Here is a 12,119-nt window from a genome sequence, read left to right on the forward strand (position 1 = left end):
TATTTTGGAGGCCCCTAATTTTTGGAGGCCCAGTGCGGTCGCACTGCCCGCACTGCCCCAGGGCCGGCCCTGGATGAACTAAACTCCCTATGCATGCTATCCCCATGAGGTGGGCTTTTGTGATTTTCTAAAGAATTAATCTTTGAATAAGCTAAGACCATCTATTAATTCCGACTAGAGTTCACCCATAATCGGAAAGCTGAAGTTAAGACACGGGGATTTTACCAACATGAGTTTTGCTGTCATTCTCGAAGGTCAAATTAAGAATTTCCTTTTAAAAAATTTCAAATTAAGAAACATTAAACAAAAAAATAAATGGGTAAAGCTTTTATATATGCATTCCTAACGATTTAAAAACCAATGCTAGAAAATAAATAATAGTGGAAAAATCTCAAACTCAGTTCCAAATTTAAGTTTCAAAATTCAAATTGTGGGCGTGACTGCTAAGCCAAGAAGCAAACGGTGAAATATGCTAAATGAAGACAAGATAATTCACAGTTAAATGGTTTGTGTTAATAAGAACTGTCAATTGTATGACTTGCAAAACTAGAATATCCATTAGCCGTTCCTCGCCATAGAAGCTTTCGACCTGCAAAACTAGAGTAAGCAAGAGAGAAACGTGCTAACAGTTTAAAGAAAATCTTCACTTGGGAGATGGATATCTAATAGACTGCAGAAAGTCAGTCTTAGCAGAAGAATACAAAAAACTCCCATGTCTTTCTGGTCAAAGAAAGTATAGCCATGTCCAGATCATTTCCTTCAAAAAAAATCAACTACACATTTAAAAATGACGTACGAGGATTGGAAGAAAGTCTGCGCATGGTCAGTCTCCGTTAAGCTGATACCCCACAACTCTACATAATGCATGTTATGGTGAAGGACCTGATTGGCATTGCGTTGTTGACGCCTTGAGGCACCTCCTTTCAGTCACTGCTCCTCAGCTAGCAAACAAATGGTAAAACAGTCGTTAGAGTAATCCAAAGATGAAGACAAACCAGTGTAGTATTGCTTGTGGAAGTACTTCTACCTCTTGCTGATGGCCATTATGGTGGCCATGGCGACATATGCCGCAGGGTTTAACCTGCATGAGATATGATGACTAGATCCATAAAAGTCTTTACAGTGTTGGAACCTCGACAGTTACAATCTGTAAGTTTGGGCAGTCAAAATGTATAAGTAAACGCATCCCATCTGAAAAGAAAGGACAGCTACAGAAAGCAGCTAGACACACCCTGGAGTGTATACCAAACTTTACATACATGTATATCTCACGTTCACCATTAGTTGGAAAGCTGAATTTAAGACTATGGGCATTTCACCAAACAAGAGTTTTGCTGGCATTTTAGAAGTTCAAATTAAGAAACACTTCAATTCGTCTCCTGCATATCTTACACATTAGCATATATGCTGAAATAGAGCACTGGAATGAAGACAAGATAGTTCACAATTATGGCCTCTGTTAATGAGAATTGTGGCTTGCCTCGCAATTAAAAAGAACATCCAGTAGCTGTTGCTAGCCAAAGAGACTGTCAAGTTTCAACCTGAAAGTCCCTCAAAAAAAAGTTTCAATCAGCAAAATTAGACTAAGCAAGAGAAACGTGGAAACAGTTTAATCAAATCTTGACATGGGATTGGGATATATATGAACTCCATAAAGTCAGTCTTTCAGAAGAAAACAAACACTCGTCTTTTGGGTCAATAATTACATAGATGTCCAGATCACTTGGCCATATAAACAATTCAAGCCGCTCATAGACAGATTTATGGGAAGCTCAAACAAAGAGGAAACAAGGTGAGATCAAATCAACGTCAATGAATCAACTAAACTTTAAAACGACGAGGACGTCTGCCCAAGGCCAGTCTCCATGAAGCTGGTACAACACAACTCTATATAATGTATGCATGTTGAAGCACCTTCTTGGCATTGAGTCATTGACACCTTGAGGCACCTCCTTTCTATCACTGCTCCCCAGCTAGCAAATGGCGAATGGACACTCTACAGAGGATCAAGAGAAAGTGGAAGAAAAACCACTGGAGTTACTCTTGCGGAAGTACCTCTTACTGCTGGCTATTATGGCAGCCACAGTGACATATGCCACAGGTTTCAATCCACCCGGGGGTGTCTGGCAGGATACCGAGGCCGGGCACCTCGCCGGTGACTCCATTATCCGGGATACCTACTACCCCCGGTACCTTGTTTTCTTCTACTGCAATGCGGCTGCGTTCGTTTTGTCCATTATAGTCATCATCCTCATCTTGAGCCTTGCAATCGCACAAGAGAAGAAAAACTTTTGGATCCCCATGCTTCCACTGCGGGTGGCCATGGTGCTGGATCTGCTTGGCCTTGTGGGGGCCTATGCAGCTGGGACCAGCCGGGCCGTGCTAAAACCCAGGAATGCTTGGGTGTTGGCCGTCATTTTTGTCTATATGGTGATACAACTTGTGCTGACTTCATTGAGCAGCTGCACAGGTGATGCTCTTAACTCTTGCTTGACAGAAACCATAAACTGCCTAATATGGCAGAGGCTAAATATGTAACCCGTTTCCATTTCCTTTTAAAGAAAAGAAACCATAGACTGTTCCTAACATAACCAGGATAATCACAACCAGGTGATGGCAAAAAGGAGGAAGCCAAGGAGCAACTGCAAACAGCTGATGGCAAAGAGGAGAAAATCAATAAGCTCTCCCAATCAGGTCATAAGAAAGAGGAGGAAAAAGAGCGGCGCCGCAAGCTCCTACTACTTCTCGCTACATTTGTGATGAGCGTCACTTACCTGGCTGGGTTGAGTGCACCTGGTGGCTACTGGGACAGCAGCAAGGAGGGACACAATGCAGGCGACCTGGTCATGCGAGAGCACCATGCTATCCGCCTGAAGGCATTCTTTGTCTTTAATGCTGCTGCATTTGTCATGTCCCTGCTCATCATTATGCTGCTCCTAGACAAGCAACTAGTCATCCCACTACTCCAGGACCAGGATCAAAGCATGACCTCCCGAGTAAGGACCCGCTTTCTCAAAGCGTACATCATTATTGCTCTTGTCGGTCTTGTGGGGGCCTACGCCACCGGCAGCAGCAGGAATAGTGACACTACCATCTATGTTGGCTGTCTGGTTTTCGCTGTTCTTGCATGCATTCTTTTTCTCAAGGTGATTATATCCCCTCACCCACAAGGGTCAGCATCAGATTCAAATGGAAGGTATGGATGCATGAACATGTTTCTGCTTCCAAATATTATTAATATCTGTATTTCCATCTTAAATTTGCATGCTAATGAATCGCTAGGCCAAGCAATGGAGTAAAGAAGAACGCAAGCAATGGTGGAGTACAGACCAATACAAGCAATGCAGATATTCTGGAGAAGGCTCAATCTCTTGTTGTCCTGCTTTCCACTCTTGTAACAACCGTCACATACCAAGCAGGACTGATCCCACCAGGTGGTGTTTGGCAGGAGAATTGGAAGGAGCATGAGGCTGGCAATCCAATACTCTTATCTATTCAACCAGAACGTTACAAGGTATTCTTTTACTGCAACTCAATAGCCTTTGCAGTATCCTTGGTCATCATCATCTTGGTCCAGTACAAGCCTATCCTCAAGCACCACATACTAGAGCTTGCCATGATAATGGATCTGTTTGGCCTCATTGGTGCATACTCTGCTGGGAGCTGCCGAGATGTAACCACATCCATTTATGTCATTGCCTTAGCTGGAGTTGTTCTAGTCTATGTGGTTATTCATGTTATATTCATCACACTTGATGAGGACATGGGAAAGAAAGATGGGGACAAGGACAAGAAGGATGAGGGAAAGAGGCGCAAGAGGTTGCTCCTTTTTGCTGTTTTGTGTACGACCCTTACTTATCAAGCTGGGTTGACCCCGCCAGGCGGGTTTTGGCTGAAGGACGATGAGTTTGGGCACCATGCAGGTGAGCCTGTCCTATCTTACAACTATCCACGCCATTATAAGGCATTCTTGTACTGCAACTCAATGAGCTTCATGTCATCGATTGCCGTCATTATACTCCTCGTGAACCCGAATCTGTATAAGCCAGCCATACGAAGCTATGCTCTCTCTGTTTGCACCGCAGTAGGCATGTTTGCTCTCATGTGTGCCTACGCTGCAGGAAGCACTCAGCACCTGAAAACATCCATCTATATCTTTGGGTTGGTGGCTTTGGTCCTCTTCATTATGATTGTAGTCCTAATATGTTTTGTCAAAAAGGAAATGAGCCAGCTAACTCACAAGATGAGGAAGAAAGAGTCGTACAGAAGTCCCCTCCAGCACAAGATGAGGATGTCATAGAACAAGAAACTCAAACATTGAAGCCGAGCGAGACAATGTCTGCCGATGAAATAAAAGAAGACGACAGAACAACGAAGTCCGCGGACATAGAAAATGCGGGTGAAGCCAAAAATAATACATCCAACGAGACTAATGAGAAAGAAAAACAGGAAAGAGCAGCCACAGAGTCTAACGAGAAAGAGGATGAATCAAAAAAACATGCCAAACGTAAATACTTTATGCTGCTAGGAGTCTTGGCTGCAAGTGTGACTTACCAGGCTGGCCTCAACCCACCTGGGGGTGTGTGGCAAGGTAACAGCAATGGGCGTGCAGCAGGTAACCCGGTTATGCATGACAACAAAAGGTACCGTTACCTCATCTTCTTCTACAGCAACTCTGCTTCCTTTGTGGCATCCGTTGTTGTTATCATCCTGTTGCTAAAGGAGAAACTGCTAAGGGAGGACTGGTTGTTTAAGGTGATGAACATAACGATTGTGTTGAACTTGCTCGGCCTCCTACTTGCCTACATGGCGGGTTCCAGAATGAGGTTGGAGTCTTCTGGATATTTCATCGCATTAGTTATAGCTGCACTAGGCATTGCTGCAATCCACAAGATTTGGTCACGCAATAGAGAATCTAAGTAAAAAGGAAAAGGAAAAGGTCAACTTCGCTTGTTGTTTACAAAGAAGAAAAGTCAAGTTAGGGAGTTTAGATGTTCTATGTGTGTTTTGTAACACTATCCATCCATGAGTTCTTTGTTTACTGGGATGCATTCTTTACATTCCAATGCATTAGCTGGCTAAAGCAAGATGCAATCATGCTACTAGTCCATTCATATCTCCTCTGGAACAGCCCAAAAGTTAAACCAGTGTTACAAATATTGAGGTTAAGTCCTGTATAATTATTAAATTGGTCCTTCATAAAGTGTTTTTAGGGCTTCAATTAACTCTGTATTGTTTGAAAGCCCTTGCCCAATTTTCAGAGTCCAAAACAAATATTCAAACGTATGGAAACATTTTATGTGGGTTTCAAATAATCCAGTCTGCTTTTGTGATATTTTTTGGACTTCACTCCTTCCTTTTTCTTTTGTGATTCCTCGGAAGTTGCACATGCAACACAGTGGCTGGAATTTTTCCTTGCAAAAAATAAAAAGCAGGGGCTGGAATTGCTTTGGTTGGACAAAAAAGACTTTGAGGATGAAATGGTTAGGTCTTATGTGCCATTCTGTGAGCCTCTTCCACCAAATATAATTCTCTATTCAAAACTATCACCATTAATTTATGCAGAGATTTGTTCTCAAGGATGCATGCCATTAAAATTAAATTGAAATGTCGAAGGGCAAAGAGGGAGAGGCTGGCGACTAGCCTGTGTGGGAGATTTTAGATGGCTCTACTGGCTCAGGTGAAGGGATTACCATGATGGTGAGATATATTATATGACTCTACAGGCATTAAAAAAAAATCTACTTTGCGCTCGATTCAGAGGTAGTACAATAGTATGGATGAGGGAACAAACTAAAACTATATGATAATATGGATGCACGAGCGGCCAGGGCCTAGTGGAAAACATGAAGAACTTTGCCGGGCATCCATGTTGAACCTCACAAATCACAAATTTTGCTGTTTTATTTGAAGACAGTTGAATGTATCAGTTAAGGTGGGATGGAACAAAGCAAACAAATGGTGCTGAAATGCAATGCACATGGAGTAGAATAAAAAAAGTCAACAACGTCATGTGTTTAAATACGGAGGTATGAGTTATTTTTATCCAAAAATGATCTATAAGAGATATCTGCATTGTCCCAACATATTCTATAAGAAACACCATTTTGTTACAGGGTCAAATGAAACTGTAACAGTATAGTACTACAGTTTGTGGAATTCGTTAGATAGTAATCAGCTTACCATCAGCATTTGCTGGGCTATTTTGTCACAATCAAAACGACTCAATTTCCTCCTGTAAGGGTATATATATACAAATGAGTGAGCAGTAGTATAACTAAGCAGGAGGAAGGAAGCACACGGATTAGGCGAGTAGCTGACCTCACCTCACCTGTGATTGCTGTAGTGCATCGCAGCCAGCCCAGCCAGGGCGGCCAGAGGAAACAGCCGGCCGGAGCAGGAGGAGCGGGTGCCCGGCCGCAGCGCGTACGCTGCCCGCTTACCCGCCATCGGAGCGCGAGGGGATGAATCGAAGAGGGCAAGGGGGACCTTGTTGGCGATGGTTCCTGGTGGACAGCTGCTCCCGCCGCCGCCGCCCGCCGGCATTTGTGGTGGCGCCAAGATAGGGTGATGGGGGAAACGGCGGGGCGGCGGCAAGCGGGAGGGGAGCGAGAGACGGAGAGAGCTCGGTTTGCGGGCGGCGCACCTTTGCCACCGGCCGGCGGCGGCGGCGGCCGTCAGTGGGTGGGTGGTCGCACCGCCTCCCGTTGCAGATCGGGCTCACATGTCAGCCCAAAAGTGAGCGTAAATTCGGCCCAAAAGTACGGGTCAATTTGGTGAATTTTTTTTATTTTTAATTTTTTTTATTAAAAGTTTTACAAAAATAATTTTTCATTTTGAAAATTGACAGAAGTGGTCACCTACCGCCCTCTGGGAGGGCGATTTTTAAAAATCGCCATCCCAGAGGGCGGCGAAAGTGACGTGGCAGACGGAACGAAATTTGCAGGCGGCCCCCTTGCCGCCCTCCGCTAGGGCGATTTTGTACTGTGCGGGGGGCCGCCTGCAAATGGGCGGCGGGGGGCCTGGAATTTTGCAGGCGGCCCCCTTGCCGCCCTGGGGGAGGGCGATTTTATACTGTGCTTTATATTTTTTATAAATATCAATAGTTATCAAATTTTTTTATATTGAAAACTATACAAGATTAAAATCTCCAAGACTGGTAAAATACAATTTTATTATTTTTAGGGCCTATTTGGAATGTTACCGTACAAATATTTTGTTAGTGCCAAAATATAAGCAAGTTTTGGCACTACCAAATATTTGGTAAGGTAAAATTGCATTTGATCATATTTGGTTTGCTGCCAAAATGTAAAATTGTAGTGAAGAATGTTCTACATAATCTCAAATCTAGATTACGTATTACCAATGAATAGGCTTCAATCGAAATCAAACACAAGTACTATTCAAATTACCAAAATATTGGTAGGGCATGTTTTTGGTAGCAATCCAAATAGGCCCTTAGTCTTACGCATACAAAAAATCACCACCATAATTAAACATTGTAATGATAAGATAGATAAGAAGTGCCATCGATACACGGTACAAATTTGTCGATCCCGACGAATCAAGCATGCGGTAACCTATCGGCCCCTTCTAGGTCGGTCAGAATGCATTGCATTCTCGTGGTCCTTCAATCGTTGATACTCTACTTGTGTTTCTGACTCTGTTATCTTCTGGCCATGATATGATGGAGTGACATTGTCGATCCATCGAGTAAATCCACCCATCCTTGGATTGCCCTGTAAAAATAGTAATGTTATTCAGTTTGGGTAGTAATTTTGTGCAAATCATAGCGGATTTTGTAAATGGTTAGACATACAACGAAATCGTTGTCTACATTGGGGCAGACAAAATATCTCCTTCGAAATGTTTGTTCAGCAAAGGATGTAGCCACCTGCCAGCGATCTCTGCACCCACACTTTGGACGCTCGGACCATTTATGTAACCCTAATGGATTGTTCCTCCAGTCTAAGCTTGCAATTTCCACCCGACGTTCGTACTCCATCCAAGCATGAATGAACTGTATGGTCGGTTCAGGTTGCGTTATCGGCCCGCCACTTGAAGTAACTCTGACTGTGTCAATCCATTGTACGAAAGTGTGTTGTCGTGAGCATAAGTTGTTCTAGCACCATATGAATGAAAAGAACTATGTAGACGAGACAAACACAAGTAGTACTGCAGTAGTAATAGCAAAAGTAGTACTGCTTTACAAGTTTGTAAGCCAAAAGAAACGGTCACATAAGGACTGAAGAGGTAGAACACTACTGACGAGGCCTCTTACCCCTGTCCCTCCTACCTTGCGCCCTAATGTGCCCCTGGGAGTACGTGAGTCGGTCCGGGGGTACGGCACGGCCAACCCGTCCTGCCTGTACAGGTGTGACCTCTGGCTGCTCCTGAGTGTGCGCCTCTGGAGCTCCTCCAAGCTGAGAGGAGCCTAGTACATCGTGGTGGTGTGCACCGTGCAAGTCGTCGTCGTAGAACTGGCTAGTAGGACCAGTCCTACCGACGTGAGACGAAGAGGCCCCAGTACCGAAGATCCCGGCTGCAAATCCTGCTGGACAAGGACCATCAGTTTCATACATGTATTTAATAGTATTAATAAAAAGTAAAGTACCGTGTGGGCGAAGGATCGACGCTCCGTGAGAGGAAGAGCTGGCGAACGTGCCCGAAGAGGTGGCGAACGCCCCTGCGGAGCTCGCGGAAGCGCCGGTCGTGCCTGCGAACGCGCTCGAAGGCAGACGAGGTCCAGCGACGAGGAAACGTGCAGTTAAAACATGGTGACATATTCGTGCAAAAGCTGAAACAAAAATGAACTAATGTCTGGGCTGAACTGTACCGTGCGAAACCGGTGCTGTAGGTCGCACTGCTCCGAAGCTAGGGGCGCTCGAAGGCAAACGAGGTCCTGCGAGGATGGAACATCAAGTTACGACGGGGTGATGTTTTCGTACAAAAACATAAACAAAACTTAAGAAACCTCTGGGCTGAGCAGTACCGTGCGAAACAGGTGCCGTAGGTCGAGGTCCTGCTCCGACGGTAGGCGCGCGAGGCCGTGGTTGTACCGGACCAGCTGGAGGTACGACGTCCACGGCGTTGCGACAGGAGAAGACGCGCATGACCGCACGCATCTTCTCCTGCATCCGGTCGAAGGTCACCCTCTGCTCAACGTCAGTCAAGTGCAAACCTCTGTTCAACCTCACTTGGACTGCGGTGATATCGGCACTGATATCCCGTGCGGCATCAGCCTATGCAAGATGGAAATAAAAAATTCAGTAGTTGTCCTATATTATGCAAGATAAATGAAATAATTGTAAGAACTAATACAAATTCGACGTACCCCCACGAAGTAGTCTCGGTCACGGTGCGTGGGATACGCGTCCGTGACAGCGGCAACATGCGGCTCTGGGGCGTCTGGAGTGAAGGTCACACGCGCACGAGTGCGAGGAAGGTACCAGCGAAGGTAGTCACGGTAGTTCTCCTCCGTGTGTGGGAAGAGCTCGTTGATCACCTCCTCTGTAGCTAACACCCAGTCGTCAACGTACTGCTGTACACGTGGAGCCCAAAGTGCGCCTGCTAGCTGTCCCCGTCGAGTCAACCTGTGAAGAGAGGTAAATTATATGGCTCGATGAATGAAGTATCATAAAAATTTAGAAATGAACAATCCGAACTCACGAGTGGTCGGCAGGGAGGACGGTCGGCTGCACGTTGCCCGGAAACACCTGCCTAAGTCCGAACTGTCTCATCACATGCTGCGGGCAGTGAGGCTCAACGAAAATGTCGAACACCATCGGCAGGATGGTGAGCCAGTAAGCCTGGTCGCGTGTGCACAAGGACGAAAGTCCTAGCGGTGCTCTCGCAACGACGGCCTCTTCTGTGTACGGCTCCCAGATGACGTCGCTCGGCTGGAGACGGTCAAACTCGAACACGAAGTCCGGGTAACCTCGTCTCACCTGGACGTGAGCGTAACGACGCTGCAATAAACATGATCGGAATTAGACATGTTATGTGAAGAAAAAAAAGAAGACGACTGATAAACTTATAACGCAGCGAAGTTGCACTAACCCCACGTCGACACCGGTAAGTCCCCATCGTGGGACCGTCCTCTGGCCACTGCGCGCTGCGTCCAACCCCGTAGGGTGCGCTGTCCACCACTGGTCGACCTATGGCAAACCTCTCGGCTGCCCAAAGCTGAAGCAACATAGGGCAGCCAGCGATGATCGCTCCCGCGTCAGTCTTCGTGCACGCCTCACAGAGGGCACGGTACGTGGCTGCTAGCACGGCAGAACCCCAGCTCCACTGCGGCACGTCCTGTGGCTGAGCATCCGCGATGGACCGTGCGTAGTGGACCAGCCGGAAGTCCACAGCGTGCCCGTGGGTGCTAGTGAACATCACCCACCCGAACAACCACAACAGGTACGCCTCAAGGGAGCGTCGGACCGAGTAATCATCAGCGTCAGGGTGCAGAAGGTCCGCCTACAATTAAGAATGAAATGTTAGTACAAAACACTCTGTTGATCGCAAATAAGCATGTATGATAATAACAACTTATTTACTTACAGTGAACTGGAGCAACCAAGCCTTGCTAGGCCCGACTGTAGAGTACGGAGGAAGGGTGTTGGCCGGTCCTAGGTGTGGAAGGCGCATCACCTGCTCGAAGCGCGCAGTGATATCCTCCTTCCACCCAACAACACCGTCCACGGGACCAACTGGTGCTCCCGCCAGCGGTAGCCCGAGCAGGTACGACACGTCCTGCAGTGTCGGAGCCATCTCCCCACAGGGAAGGTGGAACGTGTGCGTCTCAGGTCTCCAGCGGTCTACCAGAGCGGCAAGGAGTGACCGGTCTGCATCCCACCGCTTCGCTGGGTCACGGTCGTCCCTTCTCATCCCAACCGTTCTGCAAGTAGTCAATAGCCCGCAACATACCCGCATGACGATCATGTATAAGGCAAACGTTGGGCCTCATACGCACCACTGCAATGTGCACTCTCTCTAGGAACCAGTACCAGCTTTCAGTGTTCTCACTCTCTATAAATGCAAAAGCCATAGGTAGAACCTGGTTGTTCCCATCACACCCAATTGCTGTCAATATCTGACCTCGGTATTTACCTGTCATAAAAGTTCCATCTATGCATAGAACAGGTCGACAATGCACAAAAGCATTGATGCAAGCACCCAATGAGAAAAAGGCTCTTTGCAGCACACTCTTTGTTCGATCATCAACCGATGTAAATGTATGTAGGTCATAGTAAGTATTATTATTCCTCTGGGCAATGGTGGCTAACAAACGAGGCAAATTATCATAAGAAGCTTCGAATGTGCCATACCTCATCTCAATAATCTTTTGTTTGGCTCTCCAGGCCTTTGCATAGCTTATGGTGTACTTGAATTTGTTCTCGATGTGCCTAATAATTGATTTTGGTTCAAAGCCAATGTTACCAACAACACTGCTGTACATCTCACTTGCCACAAAAGCTTAAGTGATGTTTCGGTGATACTTCTCCACCCCTTGTAAGTAGCACTTGTGCTCGGTCACAATGCTAACTTTCCAATAATCATTCCATTTACCCTTATATGCATGGACACGCCACGGACAATCTTCCTTCATGCACCTCACTTCATACACATAATTTGTTGACTTGACCACCCTAAACTCTCTCTGCAAGGAAACTGTCCAATGCTTCACCGCCTCCTTCATCTCATCCTTATGAGCATACCTTGCACCCTCAATTACCTCGTTCTCCTTATACTCCTAGGGTACATGATCACCCTCTGATATAACAAGTCCAGAGAAGTCCTCATTTGCCCAATCAGTGGCCATTACATCACCTTCCTCATCGGATGATGCGTCGTCGTCCGCTTCCTCATTATCCGAATCTTCCCTCTCCATTTCATCAACAATTATACCGACTCTCTCCTCCTCATCCGCCATGCCCATGGCCTGCTCCTCCCTTGGTTGATTTTCCTCATTTTGCATCGATGGTCCAACAACATCCCTTGCATTGATAGGACCCTCTACATCTTCGGTTTGCATTGAAACATTTATATCTTTCTCTTGTACCGACACAAATATAACGAGGGGCCATGACCGTTCAAAAGCCATTTCCACATACCGTCTCCAAGCA

General features: G+C 46.1%; 2 protein-coding genes and 1 long non-coding RNA gene across 12 annotated transcripts; 1 reads left to right on the top strand and 2 right to left on the bottom strand.

The window, feature by feature from the left end:
• Positions 1–629: 629 nt before the first annotated feature.
• Positions 630–6,729, bottom strand: LOC136356936 (uncharacterized). Of its 10 annotated transcripts, XR_010741976.1 has the most exons (8): positions 6,332–6,729; positions 6,184–6,235; positions 4,799–4,879; positions 4,555–4,710; positions 1,481–1,541; positions 1,260–1,379; positions 1,028–1,147; positions 630–941 (listed from the first exon to the last, which is right to left on the bottom strand). XR_010741976.1 is itself a non-coding variant. In XM_066311544.1 (4 exons), exons 1-4 carry the CDS (start codon positions 6,544–6,546, stop codon positions 924–926), a joined length of 339 nt encoding a protein of 112 aa, XP_066167641.1. In that variant the 5' UTR covers positions 6,547–6,729; the 3' UTR covers positions 630–923. The 10 variants fall into 10 exon arrangements, 1 of the variants encoding a protein (XP_066167641.1); XR_010741978.1 differs by lacking the exons at positions 4,555–4,710; positions 4,799–4,879; XR_010741979.1 differs by lacking the exons at positions 4,555–4,710; positions 4,799–4,879 and having other exon boundaries at positions 6,327–6,729.
• On the bottom strand, positions 1,794–2,915 carry LOC136356937 (uncharacterized). Its single transcript, XR_010741984.1, has 2 exons — positions 2,775–2,915; positions 1,794–2,652 (listed from the first exon to the last, which is right to left on the bottom strand). It is a non-coding gene; the product is annotated as an uncharacterized lncRNA (long non-coding RNA).
• Positions 1,981–5,253, top strand: LOC107277395 (uncharacterized). The gene is made up of 3 exons (XM_015786798.2): positions 1,981–2,470; positions 2,611–3,196; positions 3,283–5,253. Exons 1-3 carry the CDS (start codon positions 1,981–1,983, stop codon positions 4,298–4,300), a joined length of 2,094 nt encoding a protein of 697 aa, XP_015642284.2. The 3' UTR covers positions 4,301–5,253.
• Positions 6,730–12,119: the final 5,390 nt, after the last annotated feature.

This window comes from Oryza sativa, chromosome 6, assembly GCF_034140825.1.
Source record: "Oryza sativa Japonica Group chromosome 6, ASM3414082v1".
Classification (NCBI taxonomy): Eukaryota; Viridiplantae; Streptophyta; class Magnoliopsida; order Poales; family Poaceae; genus Oryza; species Oryza sativa.